The following is a 23,719-nucleotide window of genomic DNA, read 5'->3' as shown; positions in this document are numbered from 1 at the left end:
CATTTCTGCAGGTGTATGTGGAGCCCATTCATCATTCAGCATGCTCCCCTAACTGCAAAATGTCCCTGCAATTAGTTGAGGACCCGAGAGGATATAACATCAAACTTAGTGCCAGCAGAAATCTTAGTACTCTTCAGGCAAAGACTTTTCACTTCAGTGAGTGCTTCTGAACTCTAAAAACCACAGTCCATATGGAAAAGATGACACACTCGATTAGTGTTTGGTGTATGCTGCTTGATGTTAACCTCCTCCATCGTGTCTCCTCTTCTTTCTGTATTTGTGTCCAGTTCCAGTCCCCCAGTCTGCCCTTCATGTATACACCATGGCTACCACTTCTCTCCTGACGTGGAAACTTCACAGGCACCAAAGCTTATCCACCTTGAGTCTGTTCAACAGCCACACACAACCTGTCACACACTTCCTCAACATAAACTCATCAGACTCTGGTTACATGGTAAAAGGTCTCCAGCCCGGCACCCGCTTCAAGGCCAAAGTTGTGGTGACCACGTTCCTCAAACACCTTAATATGACCATCAACCAGATACTCAGCATTGGCATGGAAACAGGTATTGTACACATTTGATTTACCATGATCATGTCACCACAACTTGCATATCAACCTATAAATTGAATGCAAAGTGTTGTGTGACAGATTTACTTGATGATAATGTCTCCAGCTCAGTGCCCCTCTGGTTGGTTGGCCAATGGGAGAAGTTGCTACGCTGTGAGAAGGACCGGTTTGGCCTGGAGAAATGCACAGCTCAGCTGCAGAAACCTGGCAGCTGGAAGTCACCTGGCTGACATAAATACAGATGAAGATCTGCTTTTTATATCATCCCATCTGCTGAGCGACAACAACCTGCTGCTGCTATGGACCGGACTGAATGACCAGCAGGTAGCCTTAATACAGACATATCCACATTGATCGTTAGTGAGCTATAATGCATAATTACTTTTTGTTGTGACTTTCCACTCCCATTTGCAGTAGCTAATGAGAACCAAGCTTGTCCAACAACTGGTCACGCTTGAGGATTTTCATGAATATTTATGAAAAACTTTATAATTAGTTATTTAGAAAGGTATTCGTCAGAAAAAACCGTTTGATTAAATACTTATAAAACAGTGCACCCTTTTTATAGGCTGCAGGAATTCAGCAGTTATTCTGTCCTGCAAGACAGTCACACTCAAGCAAAATAGTCTTTGAGGAATTAAGGGATATATTGAAAGAGGACTGCAGGACCAATAGATTAAAGAGATGACCATGCCCCATAATATAACTTTTTGACAAAATAATTTGTCAACACTAAATAAAACTCCTGATATTAGTGAGAAAAGAGTGATATATGTATTTAAGTTTTTGTTTTTTTTAAGAAGCTAAAAATCACTTATTTTACATATTTGTGTATTTATAAAAAGGAAATATAAAATGATATATTGTGCAAAATTATGATATTTAGGAAAATGGTCAGGAGAGTTTTATATTTATAGTAAAAAGTATTACATATGATATTACTCTTAGGAGGATTTACCGATTGAATAGAATACTAAAGATATAAATGAAGTTCTTATCAATACAAATACATTTCAAAACCAGCTTATCTAAACTAAATAGCAGTTTTCTCTCGGGCTGACTGCAATTCGGTGTCTTCACACATTTCGTTATATCCTTCTGTTACAGAATGATACAAGTCTAAGTAAGACCACAGGGGGATTTCCTGGCAAAGAAGTTTACTTTCTAAACAGAAAAAGCACCACAGCAGGGGTTGCTCCTTAAAGAGGAGTTTTGTTTTTGATACTTTCACTTTAATGACAGTGAGCTGGGAATGCTGGTCCCATGTATACCGTTTAATGTTTTTCTGCTGTCCCCCCACAGGAGGAGGGCCGTCCTCGCTGGTCTGATGGTTCAGCCTTTAACTTAACGAACACTATGATGTCATTACTGCCGGCCAATCGGACGGACTGTTTTGCCCTTCAGAGGAATGCCACAGGGCCGGGATACTTTCTCACTCCTTTCTTCTGTAACATCCCCTTACCCTTCATCTGCCATTACCAGAGTAAATACATGATGTATATACTTGTATTAACCACAGAATGTACTGCCCATGCATTATTTAAACATTTTAAGAAATGTAGTCTTTTAAAATGATCAAACATTTTTTAGCATCTTTTGCAATGTCACAGCCCTGAACCCTTGATATTTCTTAATCTCAGGCTAAATAAGTAATGCGAAACACTTAGTAGTTACCCAAACCATTTAATTATTGAGCATTAATCATGTCCTTCCCAAGTTGCTATGATGTTACTCTGCTTCTCTCTCTTTCACAGTCCCTCCAGTCCCTGCCTCTTTCTCCTTTGACCTGCTTCAGGTGACAGAGCAACAGGTAGAGCTGCGTTGGAGTGACCTCTCACCCTTAAACTCTCTAAATATATCCTCTCTCGAGACATTCCTCCAGTACCAAGAAAACGAAGATGATATAAGGAATTCAGAGGACAGAAAGAGGACACAGAGCCTGAGGATTGTTGAAAAGATTGTCAGGGTCCCCATCTCCCTTTCCTCCAGAGGGGTAACTGTGGCAGGTTTGTCTCCGGGGAGCGTCTACTCCTTCACTCTTCGAGCCTCTTATCCTGGCGGCTCAACCTGGAGCTTGGGTCAAACACGGACTGCACACACGAGTGAGTTTGCTGACGTAATAACACATTAGTTACACATCTTGTGCTAACGGTACTTTAAAGCTTTATGTTTTCTCTTTCTTACAGGACCTCTTCCTCCTCACAATATCAGTTTTGGCCTCGTTACCGTCAGTCAGATTAGTGTCCACTGGATGCTGACAGATACACAATTAAAGGATGGATGGATATTTCTGGTGCGCTATGTGGACATGTCTTCAGGACAAAAGAGGATAGTTGGAATGACCAACATCTCCAAGTTATCAGAGACTGGTGGGTTACAGTCATACTCTGCTGTGATTGGAGGGCTGGAGTCTTACAGGAAATACACAGTTGAAGTTTACACCGTCACCCAGTATGGGATAAAGAGCTGTGGACAAGCGCCTGTGACTGTGCAGACTGGTAAGCATGTAACAGTAAACCGTGACAGTGATGCAGCCTATAAGGACTCTAAAACTAGCTATTTAATTGAATCAAGTTATCATTATTGTTTGTCTTTAGTGACACTTTATCGGACTGCTTTGATCAAAATCGCAATATGGATTAGTATTAACAAATATTGGAAATATTTTTTTTTCCGTAATATTACGTAGGCCTATGGCTACGGGTGCTGGAAATCCTTGAAAATGCTTGAAATTGTACGAGGTGTTTTCAAGGTTTGAAAAGTGCTTGAATTTGGGATAAAGTGCTTGAAATTGTACATGCTTTACTTCGCTTTTTAGATTAAAAGAAAATAAAGAAGTCGGAGCGCGCCAAATTGCTTCGCTTTTACATAAAACAGCTCAGCTCCGGCCTTCCCGCGCTATGCTATGACCACAAGTGTTTTTGTTGCGTGTGACCACCATGGATGTATAATAAGAACTGGATACAGCGTGGGAGGCGGGGCCTCATTCATTCCTATGAGAGTTGCTCAATGGCGCATGATGACAAAATGGCCCAACTTTTGAGAGAGCGAAACGTCACAGATTACCCGGCATGCCTGAGAAGTACCCGTATGTGCACTCATAGAGCATGCGCAACTTTAACCACGCCGCCCAAAAGGCTCGTTCACATTAAGCACGTGAATTTGCGTACACGTAACAGCACCGCGCGTTCATGACAGCATGGTATGTAGTATGTTAGTATGTTGTTATAAATTATAAACTGAGGATTTGACCGCGTTGCTATGGTTGATACTTTTCGAGACAGGCTTTTATATAAAATCTTGAAGTATTATACAAGTAAAACTACATTTTGCTTTAATCCCATCATGTAATTGTAGAATGAACACAGTCTTCCTTTGAAGATATATAAGTCAGGTATCTTGAGTAGTCAACATTACCTACAAATCATTGTACACATTTGTAAATATTAGTTACCTTTGTGAGTCTATTTTTATGCAGCTCTGCGTGATTTTGTGGCTACAATTCAGGCTAATACGCTACCAGAGGTGGAATAAGTACTCAGATATTGTACTTGAGTAAAAACTTGAGTAAAAGTAGAAGTACCAGAGTGTAGGAATACTCTGTTACAGTAAAAGTCCTGCGTTCAAAATGTTCCTCAAGTGAAAGTAGAAAAGTATTCTCATCAAAATATAGTGAAAGTAGCAGTAAAAGTAGTCATTGTGCAGATTGGTCCATTTCAGAATAATATATGATATGTTTTATAATGATTGATCATGAAAGTGTTCTCAAAGCTGGTAAAGGTGCAGCTAGTTTGAATGACTTTGTATACTGCAGGGTAGCTTGTGAATTTACTTCAGGTGGAACTAAAGTCTGATTTAACACTTGGTTATATTTCACATCAATTATCCACATCTGTAAAGTAACTAACGGTATTAAATACATGTAGTGGAGTAGAAGTACACCTTTTACCTCTGACTTTTGTTTACTGCCAACCTAAAAGTACCTCAAAAATAGTAATCAATAATGTATTGAAAAGTTATTTGGCTCAGCCAGGTTATATGGGATGCCCAGTCTACTTACAGATGGGTAACTCATTTTGAAATATTAAACTTAGTTTTCTTTTCTTTAATTGTTCATCCTCTTGTAGAAGGCTATCACGAAACACACATTTGGTTGTTTATAGCATAAAGAACATCGGATTTAATGTGAGGTAGGGAAATAATCATTTGAGTATGTGTATATAAATATGTAATTTACAACAGCTGTAAGATGCTTGAAAAGCTTGAAAATGCACCTTGAAAATGCTTGATAAGTGCTTGAATTTTACTTTAGAAAAGGTGTAAGAACCCTGAATATAGTATGTCAGTCTTCAATAGGTATTATGGTGTTGCAGAGATGTCCCAAACTACAAATTGTTTTCTACCGACATCTTGAAGTAATTGTTCTCGAAAAATCATGCCATTATCATTTAATGGTGTTTTTCGATAAATAATAATGACAATATTACAATTCCCTCCAATATTGTTATTGTGATTGCTATATCAATCAAAAATCATCGCATTTGAAATTCTCAAGAGGTTCAGCCCAACACAATACCAACTAACATTGTTTGTTGTGAAGTGAATTTACTTTTTTCCCGACTGGGGTCTTCAGTTCTTGAAGGCAACCCTACCTCAAAATAAGGTGCCCACAATGAGGTGGCATCCTCTCAAGATAAAAAACTGCTGATTAACTGTTATTGCAACTTGTAAAATATTAACATCCTATTTGAAGATGTTTTACAAACTGTATTGCTTTGACCAAAGTTACTTGAAAACAATATCGCTTTTTTCCTTTTGCATTTCCTAGCGGTGAGGCCCCTTAGTGGTCTGTTTGTGTTGAGCGGAACAGTACATTTGACTGTCTGCTGGACCAGCTCACCTGATGACCCACCAGATCGTTATTATATCACATCGCAACCGCTGATTGACTCCCCACCAACCTCACTGTGGATGAACCAGACCAGTCCTGGTGCACACTGGGTGAATGACACTGTGTGTGTAAATCTGGGCACATTTACTCCAGGTCAGACTTATGAAGTGGGAGTGGTCTCTTTGAGGGGTGAAGACAGGAGTGAGATGACCAAAACCATACATACCACAGGTAAGAGAAACAGAAATACATAAATAGTTCAATAGTCATATGTACATTGAAACATGTTTTGTTGATTCAATGATTTCTTTAAAATCCACAGTTGTCACTTTGTGCAGTTTCAATGTATTTAAAACTTTGTTTAAAACTTTATCTGAAGCCTAAATGAGGCTTCCGTAGTCTGAGGTAGCTAGTGGGGTGTTTTCCAAAGTGAAAGCTTTGTGTTTTCCCAGACAGTGTTTCCCTGTTGAGGTGCAGTGGAAACATAGTAACAAACAGAGGGAATTATACTAAACATGATGAAGCTTGAATTGATCAATTTCCAAAGTTTAAGCTCATTTTAACATATTTTAATATATTGACACATGGTGGACTTTGGTATTTTTCACCATGACCTAAATGATTATGAGGAATGATTTCAGCAAGTAAAACACGTAGCAATTTACAAATGGGCTCCTGACTGACTTGAAAAATGGTTATCCCAGTGCTTAACAGTGTAAACAAAGAGCCTTTTAACCAAACTGGTAATTTTGTAAACAATATTTCCATCTGTTTCTCTCTCTTTATGTGTAGACCCATTGCAAGTACAGGTAGCAGTCCCTCTTTCTGTGGGCACATACTCCACACAACTGTACATCCAGCGGCCACAGCTGGGTGTGATCGATGGGGTCAAAGTGTGTGTGTGTCCAGGATTGTGTGACAGTATGTGTGAGGGATTGTGTCTGACAGCATGCAACTGGTACTCCCTCCCTGCTGGAGTTCACATCATAACCCTGAGCAACCTCAGTCCAGGCTCCGAGCTGCAGCTCAGGGTGTTCAGCACAAGCCGGGCACAGATGGGACCACCTTACTACTCCCGCCCCTTTAAAACAAGTGAGGAACCACTTTTAATACAACTGTAGCACATACTTATGCACATGGTTCATGACAGCAGAGACATTTAAAATGCTTCTATCTTGAAGGTGTCAGAAAAATCATTTGGACTGATATCTACTTTAATGATCTCAAAACATAGTGGGTCCTTCGTTGTTATTGTATTGTAACCTGGAGAAGTCCTCTCATCACCTTTTCTCTCATCACTGCTACAATTGTACTGCCGTAATTTAAAAAACAAATATATATTTTTAAATGTATTGCAGATTGCAGAAAATAGATCAAATTAATTCACCTTCATATTGTACCACTTTACAGTTGACCTTTTTGGTATTCATTTTTTTAGCGAAACACCATTTAGGTCAGGCCTCAAGCTAGGGAAACAATGTAAGAATGTATGTTTGATATTAATCTTGTTATGAGCCAGTGTGCTTCTTAAGGCAGAAAGATCCCCTAAATCAAGCCGTGTCATTGATGTGGCTGAGCTTTTTTTCTTTTTGCAACTAAATAAAATTCAAATGGGTGGCCTGGGGAGAAGAATTAATTTTTCAAACAAGTGTATGTGGTGTTTTTTGTTATTCAAACCATGTTGTTTTGATATAATTATATAACTAGAACTTTTAATAAATACATTTGCATTTTTTATAAATCAGGTTTCAAATCAAATCAAGTTTTATTTATATAGCACATTTAAAAGCCAAAGTGCTGTACATGTAATAAAAACACATTACTACAATCACAATAAAAGACAATCATTTACAACAGAAATATAAAAAACAAAAGGGAATAGTCAGGTGTCATGCTCCGCTCTGACTAGAAGGCCAAGGAGAAGAAGTGTGTTTTTAGCGAGGATTTAAAAACCCCTAGTGTCTCGGCCGACCTCACATGGAGGGGCAGACTGTTCCAGAGCCTGGGGCCAGCTGCTGCGAAGGCTCGGTGACCTCGGGTTTTGAGCCTGGTCTTGGGCACTATCAGCAACAGCTGGTCAGCAGACCTTAAAGCTCTGGCTGGGGTGTAGCGATGGAGGAGTTTGGCTATATAGGCAGGAGCCAGCCCATTTAGGGCTTTGAAAACAAATCAAAAGATTTTAAAATCAATTCGGAACCGAATTGGAAGCCAGTGCAATGAGGCCAGAATTGGGGTGATGTGGTCACACTTTTTGTGGCGAGTCAGAAGACGTGCAGCTGCGTTTTGGACGAGCTGCAGGCGTTTAATTGAGGCCTGGTCCATACCCACATACAGAGCGTTGCAATAGTCCAGTCTTGAGGTTACAAAGGCATTAATAACCCTTTCTAGATCTTTAAAAGATAAATACGACTTGGTTTTGGCCAATAATAAAGCACTGTAGACAAACACATTTCATTTTAACTGCAATACTGTCCTTAAATAGCATATACATTAGAATGAGGTTTTACAAGTGACCCAGGACCCCCAGGGGTCAGTGGCAATCATGTTTGAGATTAATTCATTTAAATGATATAGATATACATAAATGTATATTTTAGTGGGAATGCTGATATAACATTCCCACTATCTGTTCTTCAACGCATGAAATTCTTTATTATTCCGCCGGGTTATTTTGTACCTCTTCTTCTCCCACATTCCACATCGCAGAAACTCCATTCAAACATAAAAACATTCAGCTCAGTCGGGAATCGATTGCTATTACTTTTCTCATTCATAACTTTCATAATTCCAGAGATACATCCCATAATTCATCACATTTTTAACATGGAAGTTAATGGAGAAACTCTTCAGACTTGAACACTCTTCATGCAACTTCAACTGTTAACTGCTCCTTCATACCTTCACTCAGAAACCTCATTCTAACTTTAAAATGTTACACATCTTTCTGACATTATTCATCTTAAACAACTTTTAAATCAGATTCATACTTTTAGAGATATTAAACATTGTTCAGACCTTGGTAAAGAGGTCTTCTTCAGATTTTAACATTAGTGTGTATTGCGCAGCTCGTTAAGGCTAGAATGCGTGATGTCACAGCTAGAGTGGAGGACAGATTGAAATTCGCCTTCATATCTTTTTTTAAACCTGCCATAATTCCCAAACCCTACACTCCTGAGACATAATTTTTCATGAGAAACGTAGGAAAACATCTCGTAGCTTGAAAAATTAAAAAAAATTAAGCAAAAAAATTAAACAAAATGCCTCTTGTGGGCATGAAGTGACAAAATCTTTCAACATGTCTCCATTAAACCCCATTGTAAGTTCATCCTCATCTTTCCCCACCACAGCAGCACACCTTTAGTTAATCTGCCAAAACGGCCACATTATTAACCCGAAAGTACACATAAAGCACACTTCAGATGCTCAGAGTTCTTGAGATGCCTCACGCTTTGAAATTTCACCGATATATGTTACGGTTCTTCAACAAAACGTTCACATATAAGAGGTTTATCTCTCATTCAGAACAATGCAAATGCTCTCCTCTCACTGATTACTGCACATCACCATGGAAACCTTTGATCTCTGGGCACGTCGTTAGCTCAAACATAAACACCTGTGTCATGGAACACGATATCATAACTCCAACTGACATGCTCAGAGCAGCAGACTTCAGATAATGGTTAATGGTCCGGCCTTCAACATGTCTATGTGCTATTAGTGAGTTTTCCTCAAAAGCTGTTGCCATGGCAACACATCCCTCGCCGTAAAACACGATATTGCTATAACTCCTATGAAAATTGTCAAAAAGTGCTCAAACTTCACATGTGTGCTAACAGTCCAGCCGTGAAGACATCTATTTGACAGTTTTAAGATTTCTTCAAATGCCGTTGCCTTGGCAACACAATGCTCACTATGAAACACTGTTTTCTCACAACTTCAGTTAAAATGCTCGAAATGGCCCAAACCTTCACAGGTTTGGTAACGATGCAGCCATCAACACATCTAAGCGTATTATGGGGTGTCATCAAATGTCGTTGCCATGGCGACAGATCATTTGCCATCAAATTAGTTCAAAAGTTTACAGTTCAAACATTCTGCTGCTTTGCCAAGCCTTTTTACTTTCTTTTCTTCTCTCATCACACATTCAAGCCCCCAGTGTTCATGTATAATTTCAATCTAAATTCTTCACTTTCACATTACATTTCAGCATAGCAATTCAGTGTCAGCTTTTCAGCATAAAGCATTCCCACTAGCAATTTCTTCAGGAATTGCATTCTCTAGTTTTTCTTTATTGTTCAAGAAATTGAATTTACATTTTTAATGTATAATAGTTTAAGATGATATTCTAATCAAACAAATCTATGAATATGTTGTGTTTATTTTGCATACATCAAAAATCTTGTTTTACATAACTGAGGCATTCAAATACAAAATTAAAATAATATGTCAAATTATTCCAATGAACATACATGGGCTAGTCATCTGTATATTCTATGTCTATGTGTTATTGGCTGAAAAAATAATTGGAGGAGTAAGTACAACATGGGTGGGATGTGGTTTGTGATTTTAGGTCTGGCTCCTCCAATCAGAGTGAAGGAAGGTGTGGTGACAGACTCATCCATTCAGCTGCTCTGGGATCAGGCAGAAGGACAGGCTCACAGCTACGAGATTACCTGCTTCAACTGTCACCATTCACACAAGGTAAACAAACAAAAACATGTTGTCCTCTATGATTTTATTTCGTCAAACATCCCTCTTCCTGCCAACGTATGCTGTTACTGTAAGGAAGATAACAAGGCTTCTTGGTATTTTTATTTTTGTGCTAAAGGTGCAGAAGGTGTTCAATCAGAGTGCAACCTTTTCTACTCTGACTCCAGGCATGCTCTACCACTTTGCAGTACGAACAGAGAAGGATTCCTTTACAGATAGTTCCCCTGTCACCATCAAAATCATTGCAGGTATGCACACACACACAGATGCACACACGTACACACACTGATATTTCTGTTTAATTCACTAACTTTGTGTGGTGTTTTTTATTACCCAGTGGAGTTGTCTCTTGTCAATAAAACAACATCATCCGTATACATTCGTTGGAGTAATATCAGGGGAGTTGCAAGCGGACTCATCCTGTCAATCAAAAACAGAACATCCAGCCAAGAGCTGATCATCCCTCATCAAAAGGCCGGGTCAGTCTCAATCTTGTCAGCCAGTGCACAAATTATTACAATTTCATGAGAGTAGAATGTCCACATTTTATTTTATAATAAGATCTGCTGCTGAGTGCAACATGGTTTACTCAAAGCTTGTGCTTTAAAACACTGACTGTGTGTTCTCAGGTCATACAGCTTCGAAGGCCTCGCTTACGGAAGCCAATATACAATTGAAGTGACAAGCACCAGCGGGGGAAGAAGGAGTAAACCTGCCACTATGATCCTCCATACTTGTACGTTTCAAAGTTTCAAAACATACAGTAACTGACACCAAATATAGGTTGTGTGTGTGCCCACATTTGTGTGTGAAATGATAGTGAGAATGTGAATACAACATAAAATGCATAATGGAGTAAGAAAGTAAGATTTTAAATGGTTTGTAAAGGTAGTTAATGAATGCCATATAAACCTTGAGAAACCAAGTAAGATTGTAGTTCGAAATAAATCATTGTCAGAATAGAAATTATAGCACAAGCTGTTGAGCATATGGGTCTAATGTCTGTTTTCAGTTTCTTTCCCATGCCGGTTTAAAGTGAACCTATACAGTATGTAAAAAGTTCACTCCCATGCTTGTTATCACATGTGTATATACAACCCAGTCTCATGGCATTTCGTGTTCACCAACACGATTTTTAATCTATTGATTCGTGTTCACCAACACGATTTTCCCCATTGTTTTCGTGTTGCACAGCACGATTTTAAAAGCAATGTATTTCTACTGGTAATGACGCTCATGGAAGCACGGCATTCGTTTGTGTCGGCTGCCCATAAAGGCAATGTGAGTGTCCATTCTCATTGGATAACGGAGAATTGTAAGTATTCCCCTTACTGTCGATTGATTTTACAGTGATATCTGCACTACTCATCGACTAAACAACACCAGATTATCCTTGTTAATTACACAACATTGATTGGTTTAAATTATGTGCAATGCTTTTGTATTTTTCCCCTTCGATTCGGAGAAACAAATATTTTTTCGGAGTAAAGGATAGCAGAAGACACTACACTACCCAGAATCCCCAGCTATCGTTTAGGACTACACCATGTGCTCTGTTTGACAAACCCCGTGATAGTCCTCAAGCTCTGTGATTGGAGAGTGTGCTCTGAGGGTTACGCCGAGCCTCGAACAGCACTTGAAATGGGATGGAACCACTGCAGACTGTCCAAAACTGGATTTGAACGGGTCCACCGCGTCCCCCCCCTCCCCCACCCCGTCCCCAGAACTACACATGCTGGCTATTCTGTTTCGCAACATGTTCTTTATCTATGGCACGTCTCTACTGGGAGTTGTAGTTTTAAAAGACGTTTTCGTATTTCCCATAATAAGAAGTTGTCAGTATTAAACCGTGTACATCCCTGGAGGTTTAGGGGATAGGAAACACTCAAATTTAAAACATATAATTAATAAATGGGTGAAAATTGCTTGTGCCCATAATGGGCAGCATTAATATATATACACACATGCCAGCTAAGGTCAGAAGAGCTTTATTTAACAGCTGGTCTTATGTTTGTGACCCCTGTTGTTAATTGATAACATTACATTACATTAATTGATAAGCCTGAAACATGCACTTGTCAAGGTTCAGAGGCACATTTTGCAAATATGGCAGTAGCCATCGATCAGCTTAAGATAATATATACTTTATTGATCCCAAGTTGGAACATTTGCGTTACATCAGCATGTGTAACAGTTGTAAATATGCAGTGGTGTTTATTTGTAAATCATTTAGTATAATCACACAAATTCTGTGTTTTATATTTAACAATTCTGTGTTCTTTATTTATTGATTGTTCAATACCTGACAAGGCCGGAGATGAAATATCTACATACATCTTATAAGAGTATAATACATTATGTATAATATCAGTTAAAATAAGTGCTTCAACATAGTTAACATTGCTGGAGGTATGCACAAATATTGATAAATGTCTTGTAATGCACTATTGAGGAACCTGCGACCCAAGTTTTTCATTCAATGCATAACTACACCATAGTTGTGTAGGTCTATGGCTATATGATATGTCAATAAACCTTAGAAAATCTTGAAAGGGATGTGCAAAATAGTCATTATATACAGTCTTTAATTAACTATTAGTAGAGAATAATGAGTAATGAATATACTTTATAGGGATCCTATTCATATCTAATAATAAAAATATTGAAATTCAATAACATGCTTTAACCACTAGGTGTCCCTTTATATCAGCTGTGCACCTTTATGGTGTAAATACAGCCTATCTACCAATTGGATCAAATATAAAAGTCAGCCGAATTAGTGTTGATACTGCAAGGAGACGTATTGTGTGAAAAGAAATGTAAGATGTTGTTTAATGGCTGATATATTTATGATCCACGTCACGTTTTCAGTTCCTCATGTTTGTCTAGAAGTCTTCTCATCAGGGCTCTATAAATACAGAACTACGGGAGATATGTAATGGAGCCGAACCGTGTATTACAATGCCGTTATGTGATGACTTTCAAAGAGAAAAGCAAGCACACTCGGAATAAAGTATTTTTTTTAAATGTTTTCGGTCTGTTTCCGTTATTTGTTAATGACGATGTGCTGTGAGATGTGAGACTGGAATTGCACAGAGGAAAATAACGTAGGCTATCTTTAGATGCGGATTTTGTTAAACTAATATGTTTGCGCTGTGGACCAACACTATACGTTGACGGGGAAGGGGGTAGCAATAAAGATAACACCATTAAACAGTTACACAACATAACAGAAATAATATCGATAGCAGCGTCCCTAGCAACCACCTTGGTAGCAATGAAAACTTCCTGAAGTAATCTTCGTAATAACTAGCAAACTAAAGATCATGTACATCCACTGCACACATAATCTGAAATAACAACTCATATTTCTCGCATCAAATGACATCAAAACGCATTTTAATGGCCAAACTAACTTTAAATAGGCATTTTCCAACGAGAATAAAACGAAGTTCGGCCATGTTTTTTTTTCTGCAGGGAGAAATTTGAAGATCACGTGACATAGACGCCAGCCATTGGAATGAATGGTGAAAAAAAACGGGGTTTGTCAAACAGAGCACATGGTGTAGTCCAAACGATAGCTGGGGATTCTGGGTAGTGTAGTGTTTTCTGCCATCCTTTACTCCGAAAAAATATTTGTTTCTCCGAATCGAAGGGGAAAAATACAAAAGCATTGCACACAATTTAAACCAATCAATGTTGTGTAATTAACAAGGATAATCTGGTGTTTTTTAGTCGATGAGTAGTGCAGATATCACTGTAAAATCAATCGACAGTAAGGGGAATACTTACTTCCGGGTGTACAATTATCCGTTATCCAATGAGAATGGACGCTCACATTGCCTTTAAGGGCAGCCGACATAGACGAATGCCGTGCTTCCATGAGCGTCATTACCAGTAGAAATACATTGCTTTTAAAATCGTGCTGTGCAACACGAAAAAAAGGGGGAAATCGTGTTGGTGATCACGAATCAATAGATTAAAAATCGTGTTGGTGAACACGAAATGCCATGAGACTGGGTTGGTATATGTATGTATGTATTACCTAGAGATACAAACGATGATTATGAGTCTACTTACTGGCACATGCTAATGGAAATATGGTCTCCAGATCCAGGGATGCCGCAGGATGTGGTTCTTTCAGAGCAGGTAGTGACGTCTGTGTTTGTCACCTGGAGAGCACCACTAGGACAGGTGGAGGGGTACACGGTGAGATAAAACTGCTGCACCTTATCAATCACAGAAGGAGAGATGGGCATTATATTTTGGTACACATTCTAACTTTCAAGAAGTCCTTGTCATTTGTCTTACAAACACATTTTTTTTTGTTCGAGGACAAATGAGGCCTCTTGCGTCAGGGCCTGCACTGCACTCACCTGTTGGTTACTTAGCAACCTTTTGTCGACACACCACATATTTAGTTACCAGCCCTTTAAAGATGTATGACCTCTGTAGAGCCCCGACCAGGGAGAATGACCAAGCACATTACATACCCACAGAAATAAACTAGAAACATTATTCGATATATACAGGATTGAAGAACAAAAAAGTGTAATTGAAACTTGAATGACGTTTTGTAAGGCCTCAAAAGGGATTTATTTTTGTATTTCTCAGCTTGTTTTTGGCCTGCGGTCTGTGGACAGGAAGTCTTGGATTGAGGTGCTTGTCCGGGGCACATGTTATGAGATCAGGGATTTGATCCCGGGATCAGACTATTGTGTCAGCATTCAGAGCGTGCTGAGCTCAGAAACCAGTCAGCCCGTCCTCCGAGAGTTCAGCACACGTAAGACACACTCATGCATGCAGGTACACAGACACAAAAACAGACAGGCCTTAAATCTGTGCAGCATTACAGAACGCTTTGGGTGATTCCTCAGTTAGAACATAAAGCCCTAGCGACACAGACAAATACATTAAATGTGGCCTAAGAGATGAAAACTAAAGTTGTAAATAAAACAAATATTTGTTTCCAGGCCCAGCAGGATTATGCGCCCTTCATGTAGAAAACATGAACTCCTCCTCTATCTCTGTGAGCTGGGACAGTGCTGTAGGAGAGTTTGACTTTCACAGAGTCACTGTGGTCAACACGTCAGTCACAAACACACTCACCGTTCCCAGGGAGAAGCGGGTTGCCGTGTTTACAGGTCTGGCGGATGGCTGCAGCTACAACGTGAGCGCTGAGAGAGTGAGAGGGGTGAAAGCAGGGAGCGCTGCCTTTCTGACTGTGACCACAGGTAGATGAAAACATGAGGGGCTGCAACACAACATAATCTCCAACCCTGATTGGCTTTTCACTAAATTACTGAAACTGTCTCACCTGTCTGACTCCATTTCTCCCTTTACTGTCTTCCATGAGTGCCAGCCCCTGTGCGAGGAGTGCGTATCATGAATGTGTTGGCACATGCATTCTCGCTTCGCTGGGAGCAGGCGGCGGGGTGTGTGGATCACTACCAAGTCACCCTTCTACCGAACCATGGAAAAGTCACAGTGCACCCTGCACATGACGGATATATTGAGGTACACACTCAATAAAACACACTGTGTAGTTGAAATGATATATTTATTTAATTTGTATTTAGTTCATCACCAAATAAAGTCATTGTCAACATTTAGACAACAGGACATTACAGTTTGTGTGAATACCAAGACCTTGGAGGAGCCTAGCATTGTCTTGCTCTTGACTTGCAGCTGAGTTATGATTCTAAATGCACAAAACATAACCACTCAAACATGCATGCATTATCATTCCTCCCATTCAACCAAATCCCGCCCCTTGCTGTCTCCTACCTGCTGCCAGGTGTCGGATACCCCCCAAAATGTAACCTTACACAGCACACACACAGAGGCACACAGTTGAGTAATAGATCTCATTATTTATTGAATTGGCCTCATGAGCTCAACCCTGAATCATTCATTTGCTTAAGCAGCTCTCCCCGGAGAGAGAGACAAGAGGGAGAACGTTTGCCTTGTGCTAATGAGAGGACCCTCTGCCTTCCCTGGTTAGCCAAAACAACTTTTGGAATACCTCAAGACCAAGAGCTGTTTATTTCCGATGCCTGGATAACTAACCCTGTGATCTTTACTCATGTCACTAACCGGCTCCTAAACCTGGAGTTATTCCTGTTTACCTCCGTGGATTACCTGTAGATCACTGCTAACCATCAAGCACTAACACTGGATGCATGTTTCCTGGCGAGGCCTCTAACCTGCTGTGTCTAAACTAAAGCTAACTCTGCTACCCAGCATGGCCTTCTCCTCTCTCATCCTGCTGCTCACACTCTGCCTGGGACAGGTACACTCACAGGTAAGAATTCAACACTCAATATATGGCATTGCTGTGCACATACAGTAGGTGTTTATATGCCAATATACTGAAGATAATATTAACACTAACAGACTGTAAAATGTTTGTTTATATTTCCAGTTGGTAACATAAGTTATTAGTGTGATTCATCACCACCCCACATACTGATATCACAGGAGCACATGTTGGTTGAAACACACACTAAAGCAAAAAGACTGCAGACCTGTTTTCTGTCACCCAGACACATAAATATATAAACAAGCTAGCAGAAACAAGCTGTCATCCATTTACAACCACCCACCTTTATACTGATGCAGATGGCTGAAGATTCAAGGTTTCGCTTTACATTTTTGTGATGATTCTTCAGTAGTCTATATGATGAAATACAATAACAGAAGGCTGTTGAGGTTTTTATAGGAATTGTTTTGATTTTTCTTGCTTTTATTTACAGAAACTTTTTTTCTCAAACAAATACTTACTAAAATTCTCTATTTCCAACTTCACAATTATGAAAATGTTCTGCTTTCCGATATGTTGATATGATACCAAATTAAATATCTGGGAATGTGACTTTTGCCAAAAACAAGTCAATAAACAAGCAACATTTGAGGCTTTATGAAATTGTGGTAGGACATTTTCTCCATTCTCTTATATAGTTATAGAGCAATGTACACTTTAAAAAAAACATTAATTCTTTAATTAACATTCTTTTAAATCATGACGAGGGTGTTAATGGAAGAATTCTTGATTGACAATTTATTCCTAAATGTGTGTTTACACAGGCCGATGTGGTGAATGTCAGTCCGGGGACACAGTACAGTGTAACGGTCTCAGCATCCTCCTCCTCCAACATCAGCCCCGGAGTCAGTCGCATGATCAACACCAACGAGAGCGGTAAGACGTGCGCGCTGTTGATGCTACGATGCTGTTGTACGATTACATTACATGTAATTTGTTAGACGCTTTTATCCAAAGCGACTTACATACATTCGGTACTGTGGACAATCCCCACAGGAGCAATTTGGGATGAAGTTCAAGTGCCATCAAGTTCTCGTCTGCCCTCTGCTGTACAAATCGGTTCTTGTATAGCACATACACACTTGCTGAGAGAAAGGAGTCAGCACAGTGTGTGTGTCTTTGTATGTGTGTTAGGGGTGGGGGGGTTTATACTCCGTTCCCTGTGTAATTCCTCTTAGGTAATTTAAGCCAGAGCTTTTGAACCGCAGAATGAATGGGTCTGCAGTGAATGTCAGTGAAATGCCACTGCTGTGTGAGGCCTTATTCATTAGAGTTCAACCTTAAAAACACACACACACAAACACACACATACACACAAACACACACACATATACTAACCCTTTGAAGATAAGTCCCCGACAGACAACAACACTATTCTTCAAGTTACCCGGATATTGTGTTCAATTTAGTTTTGATATACAGTAGTTATCTAACACAGTGGTTCTCAACTGGTGGGTCGCGGACCCGTTTCGAGTGGGTCGCGAATGTGTGAGTGAAGAAAAAAAATTGAAAAAAAAAAGATTTTGAATTTTTTTTTTTGGGAAAAAGTCAAACTTTTATTTTGAAGGCCCGATTTTCTAACGCTGTGCATGCAGTCGGCGTTGGACTGGAAATACCGGAGACCATAAACGGTTTTGAAAACTTCTGTCACGTAGTGATCATCTTCTCAATAAAATATATTTGCTGATGTTTTTTCGAGTCTTCTGGCCAATCAGAATCAAGATTGTTGCCGGGGTTGCGGTAGAACTCTTCTTTACATCCATGGGTACTTCAGATAAAAATGAACACACAATGAAATATGACCCCCGGTCTGATGATTGACAGGTCACAGAACAATGGGAGCTATCTACCCTTACCCACAATTTAAAGTAAGTCACACAGACTATCTCCTCTTTACTCTTCTCGCAGCAAGATATCAGAACAAAGTGAAAAACAAACAATGGCATAAAATATTATTAATATGTCGGGTAGTAATAGATTTATTTATTTTCTTCTCAGAGTGTACCAGAATGCGTAGTTTATGTTACTATTTCTAAAAATCTCCTGGGGGAGAATCCCCCCAGACCCCCCTGCTGGGGTTGGGTTTTCAGCATGTGTGCCTTTTTATATAGTTCAGGTTTGATTCCATCATTTCATTAAACCTTTTTTAAAAGCATACTTTAGTTCTGTGAAGGGATATAAGGGATATATGCACTGTACTTCACTTTTATTAATATTGTTTGCTGAAAAGCGTATATATTACAGCACGATTTTTTGTTGAATAGATTTGAGTGCTTCAAAATGTTGGGTCGCGATGTATTGACCAAGTAAAAAGTGGGTCCCGAGGCCTGACCAGTTGAGAACCACTGATCTAACACAATATATCAATATTAGATGCTTGCCCTATTTATGATATTAGATACTGTAGAGTAAACATGAGACTCTTCTCTCCTCCACACACTTCCCTTCTCTTCCTGTAGTTGCTGGACCACCTTTTGGCCTAGAAGGAGAGGCCGTAGGATCTAATGGTATTCTTCTCTCCTGGACAACGCCATCTAATGGCGATAATATTGACGGATACGTCATAAGGTAATTCTTTGTTGTCTACTTGGAAAACTGTAATTCAAGACTTGGCTTGAATACAATGAATGCTTTATTACCATGGGTCCATATACATAGGCTGTGATTCTGAAATTCACAATACAGGAAACCTTTGTTGTCTTTGTCTAAGGCAGCACAATTGTCTTTGCAAATGCCAATCAGGTGCTGAGTCATCATGAGATCATGAAAACATATAAATGTAGTTAAAGACAATTTAAAGATATTTAATGATATAAAACACATCATAGTGTTGTAAAATATAAATAATTTGTAATATATAACTTATTTGCTCTTACTTTTTATGTACATTTAGGTATATATGTGAATTACACACTCTATTTCTCCTTTTTAAGTCTTCATTTAATACGAAAATAACCCATTAAAGACTTAAAAAAATTTTTTTCTAAAATAACCCAACGAGAGACATTAATTTCAGCAGACAATATTCAGGTTTTAAAAGCTAATTATATTTATAATAGAATTGCCCTCTCATACCCCTCTGAATATAATGGAGTATGGTAACATAACATATAAATACTAAGTAACAAGTACCATAAGTGTTTTTTTAAATACTGTACTTGAGTTATTGTTCTTCTTAGCCAAATTTACCTAAATCCAAATTAAGATTTGGAGTACTTTAACCAGCCTGGTACTGTGTGGTAAAATGTGAGTTGGGAGATGATGATCGTGAAAACTGATTTCTCTCTGCAGGTACAAGGAGGTGTGTCCCTACCCCGACCCCACATTCACACAGGTGACCAAGTACCTGGACATCCCAGAGACCCTGCTCACTGACTTCACCTCCGGCTCTACATACCACATCGAGGTGAGATAATCAACTCAAGGTTGATGCCGTCACAGGGTAGCTGATAGGAATGTGCTTTGGGGAACTCAAATACAACTAGCCGAAGATTTGTCCAAACATACAAATTCAATGGGTATGACTGTTAGATGTGGTATTACATATTCTTTTTTTCTTTTTCTGAGACCTGTCCTCCTGTATTATCATGCGGACAGATCCCACTGGAGCAGACTATTCTCTTGATCTGGCTTAATGCTGGTAATTGATCCTGATTGCATTATTAATCAGGTAAACAGATCTATGGATCAGCCATGGCTCTTTCCACTGTCTGTTGTCACTGAACTTGAATGTGATCGTGCTTATTAGTTTTCAGAATTCATTAACCCACAATGACCTTCATTAAAATGGACACACAGCGGGATTATACCTACCTTGTGTGCGCACATGTATGCTTATGAGTGTGAGTGTGTGTGTGTGTGTGTGTGTGTGTGTGTGTGTGTGTGTGTGTGTGTGTGTGTGTGTGTGTGTGTGTGTGTGTGTGTGTGTGTGGTGTGTGTGTGTGTGTGTGTGTGTGTGTGTGTGTGTGTGTGTGTGTGTGTGTGTGTGTGTGTGTGTGTGTGTGTGTGTGTGTGTGTGTGTGTGTGTGTGTGTGTGTGTGTGTGTGTGTGTGTGTGTGTGTATCCTATTACTATATCTCACCTGTGAGTGTGTGGGCCCACCATGCCATGCACAAAGCTGAGCTGACAAACTATCAAAACATAGATACTGTAAGCTACAACTAATATGTCACAAAAAAGATTTACATATAATTAAGTTGTATACTTATTGATAAGTAAAAATGTGTGTTTAATATACAATGCTTTTCATAGTGCTCCAGTACAAATATAAAGTAAATGAAGCTGCAGATGGATGTTCCAAGATGTTTTAGAGGGGGCATTAATTATTGTCCTTTTAGATGAATACTCCATTAGCCTGATAATCAGACTTAAATTGGTATTTTACTTTCATGTCATTATTAATGTATTTGTCATTCATTTTAGTTTATTCTGTTTAAATCAATTCAGAGTGCTTTTAATTACTGTCAACATACCCGTGTATAATGTATCATTATTGCAGTGATCATTGCCTCAGATGCTAATCCATGCCCTATTGACAGGAGAATGAATTAATGATTATACATACTTCCTCTCTTACTCTCTGTCACGTCAGGTAGCAGCCATATCTCCAGCTGGAATAGGAGCCTTCAGCAAATCTTTATACATCAAGACAGCGGAATCCCGTGAGTTTTCATGCACACCTATTTGCATAATAATCTTTACATCTAAAAGAGTAATGATCTTGCTAATTGTTTATTTATTTGTGTGTGTGCGTAAGTCTATGCATTGTTTTTCAGGCAAATGCTCCATTATACCTTTAACAAAATATGTTCTGCCTCACTCACTGCTATGTTGCATTTCCTGCAGCCCCTGGCCTGGTGACCAACTTGACAGCGTTTTCTCAGAACCACACCAATGTGTTGGTTACTTGGTTCCTGCCACACCGCATCAACGGCCTCATCACAAAGTTTGCTGTCAAGGCTAAACACGCTCGTACCGGGCAGACGGTTCGCACGCTGGAGGTCAATGCAGAGGACATCATGACCGGAGCGCTGCCTCACTGCAATGTACTGCATCATTCTGTCACCCTCTTTTAATTCAACTGTTATTGTGAAATGTTCTGTTTGTGTCAGCATTTTAGATGCTACCAAGGCACAAATCCGGTCATGTGTATTATATAAGGCTTGAATTGTCCTTTATGATTTTGTATGTGCAGGATGCAGCCGATATCCTGTCCCGTGCGACTCCCAGTCCCGTGGAGATAACAGCCTCGTCGTCACCCATCACCCACTCCGCTGTGCCCCCTGCAGCCGCCTGGAGTGTGCCCATATCAGTAGGGGTTGATCAGCTACGCCCTTATACCGCATATCTATTCGAAGTTTCTGCCTTCACCTCTGACGGAGAGGGACAGATAGCCTCCACTATGGTCCGCATGCCAGAATCAGGTGTGGAAAAAGAAGTAAACCAGGCCGTAGCTTCTGTTTAACTGGTGTATTGATTAGTGGGATATTCAATATTTGCAACATTTAAGAACATCTTTATTTCTATTTCTGCAGCCCCAGAAGACTCCCCAACAAACCTTGTTGTATTGAATATGACATCTAGATCTATATCCGTGTCCTGGAGCTCTCCCAACATCATCACAGGAAAAAACACCTACGTTATCTACCTTTATGGACCTACAGGTTTTGAAATACACTCACATTAATGCATAAACTTTAACTGCATAAACTCTAAACTGATTGAAATCCACACGTTTCTATTTCCCCTTCATCCCAGGATATTTGTATGAGAACAGCACAGCAGACACGCGGTTTGCTCTGACTGGTTTGAGTCCCTTCACAAGGTACACGTTGGCCGTCAGAGCCAAAGTGTCTGGAGAAGTAGGCCCAGCAGCGCAGGATGATGTGATTACACCTGCAGAAGGTGGGTGTACTTGCATACTAATATACTTACATATGTTATTTTGCATTTAGATGAATCCTCATAAATTCACTCATAACATTCTTTTGGGGAGGAAAAGGGTGACACAATAACACGCACAGCTACAGAAAAGTCAAAGATGACACATTAAAGTCTAATAAATATTCCCGAGGTGTGTTTTCTGTACTTCTATGTCTGTGTCTAATTCTCTTTGGCTCTTTATTTGTGTGAGTAGCACCCAGTGCAGTACAGGACTTGATAGCTGAAGCTGAGGATTCAGTTTCAATCCGTGTGAGTTGGAGGATCCCTGCCCAGCCCAATGGTCCGATCATACAGTACAAACTGCAGGTTCTGGTTGGCGTCACCCTGCTGCAGGACATCACCCTCACTGCTGAAATGGTAGGCCAGATAGTAAACATATTCCTAAAACCACCAAAAATGTTTCCCAATACAGTTTAGTAATGATAACAATTCAGTTTTAAAACCTGAGCCTGTTCATCTAGAAAGGTTGGAGCAAATGTTACTGTTAACCCTGCATTTACTTACTGTACATATTGAAGAAAAGAGGATTTGCAATGTAAAAACTCCTCTCTTGATGGCCTTCAGGGAAAGGACAGAGTATCATAAACACCTGTACAAGGTTTCGACTGCCCTTTAGAAAAACTGCTCCCAACCCCAAAACTACAGACACTAACTGTAGTTTTTTCTTCTTTCAGAATACAACTGATTTGCCTGAAGATGAGATTGTTCCCCCTGATGTCAGTAACAATTCCGGGCGACGTAAGAGAACAGCTGAGCTCAGTCTGATCACATCTCCGTCGACATTCACTGCCACTGTCCCTGATCGCACCCTTCCCAAAGGTTCAACTGCTTCTGGCATAACACACTCCGACCAAATCACTAACACCTATGCTCAAGAAACCGCTGCCTCCGCGGTCACCGAGGAGCCCAACACAAGTTACATTTCTGCTTCACACTCTGACAGCACAAACACTCAATCCTCTGACTCTGCAGTCTCTGGGACTTCTTCATTTTCTCCTACCTCTGTGCCATCGGCTACGCCTCCACCTTGGCTGACAAAGCAATCCCAGGCTGGAGATCTGACCTCAGATTCATCACGCTTGGCCCTGACCCCAAGCCAGCTACGCTTGTTTACTCAAGATGCATCAATTACAGGACCCTTTTTAACACGCAACACAGCAACTTCTGGTGCTACAGGTACGAGAGAACTCCCAAAACACACTGCTTCCCTTAACTTCCTGCAGCCCATTGGAAAAGTATTTTTATCTGTGCTTATAAATTGTGTGTGTGCGCTCTTGTGTAT

At 39.8% G+C, this 23,719-nt stretch overlaps 1 protein-coding gene across 1 annotated transcript in view; it reads left to right on the top strand.

Moving 5' to 3' along the window:
• Window positions 1-23,719, top strand: part of ptprq (protein tyrosine phosphatase receptor type Q) — a 44,585-nt gene that overhangs the window by 700 nt on the left and 20,166 nt on the right. The window contains exons 3-28 of the mRNA XM_034233527.1: window positions 12-156; window positions 288-566; window positions 678-895; window positions 1,874-2,054; window positions 2,326-2,673; window positions 2,758-3,069; window positions 5,400-5,693; window positions 6,255-6,554; window positions 10,033-10,163; window positions 10,291-10,420; window positions 10,510-10,651; window positions 10,802-10,908; window positions 14,284-14,381; window positions 14,787-14,955; window positions 15,146-15,406; window positions 15,529-15,689; window positions 17,259-17,370; window positions 18,954-19,062; window positions 19,786-19,900; window positions 21,086-21,155; window positions 21,340-21,539; window positions 21,689-21,917; window positions 22,029-22,157; window positions 22,252-22,398; window positions 22,631-22,794; window positions 23,112-23,613. Of these exons, the coding sequence (XP_034089418.1) occupies window positions 12-156; window positions 288-566; window positions 678-895; window positions 1,874-2,054; window positions 2,326-2,673; window positions 2,758-3,069; window positions 5,400-5,693; window positions 6,255-6,554; window positions 10,033-10,163; window positions 10,291-10,420; window positions 10,510-10,651; window positions 10,802-10,908; window positions 14,284-14,381; window positions 14,787-14,955; window positions 15,146-15,406; window positions 15,529-15,689; window positions 17,259-17,370; window positions 18,954-19,062; window positions 19,786-19,900; window positions 21,086-21,155; window positions 21,340-21,539; window positions 21,689-21,917; window positions 22,029-22,157; window positions 22,252-22,398; window positions 22,631-22,794; window positions 23,112-23,613 (5,053 nt within the window). The remainder of the gene's footprint in view (window positions 1-11; window positions 157-287; window positions 567-677; window positions 896-1,873; window positions 2,055-2,325; window positions 2,674-2,757; window positions 3,070-5,399; window positions 5,694-6,254; window positions 6,555-10,032; window positions 10,164-10,290; window positions 10,421-10,509; window positions 10,652-10,801; window positions 10,909-14,283; window positions 14,382-14,786; window positions 14,956-15,145; window positions 15,407-15,528; window positions 15,690-17,258; window positions 17,371-18,953; window positions 19,063-19,785; window positions 19,901-21,085; window positions 21,156-21,339; window positions 21,540-21,688; window positions 21,918-22,028; window positions 22,158-22,251; window positions 22,399-22,630; window positions 22,795-23,111; window positions 23,614-23,719) is intronic.

The sequence above is a fragment of the Gymnodraco acuticeps genome, unplaced genomic scaffold (assembly GCF_902827175.1).
Source record: "Gymnodraco acuticeps unplaced genomic scaffold, fGymAcu1.1, whole genome shotgun sequence".
Classification (NCBI taxonomy): Eukaryota; Metazoa; Chordata; class Actinopteri; order Perciformes; family Bathydraconidae; genus Gymnodraco; species Gymnodraco acuticeps.
The sequence above is the reverse complement of the archived record's forward strand: the minus strand, read 5'-3'. Positions and strand labels throughout refer to the sequence as shown.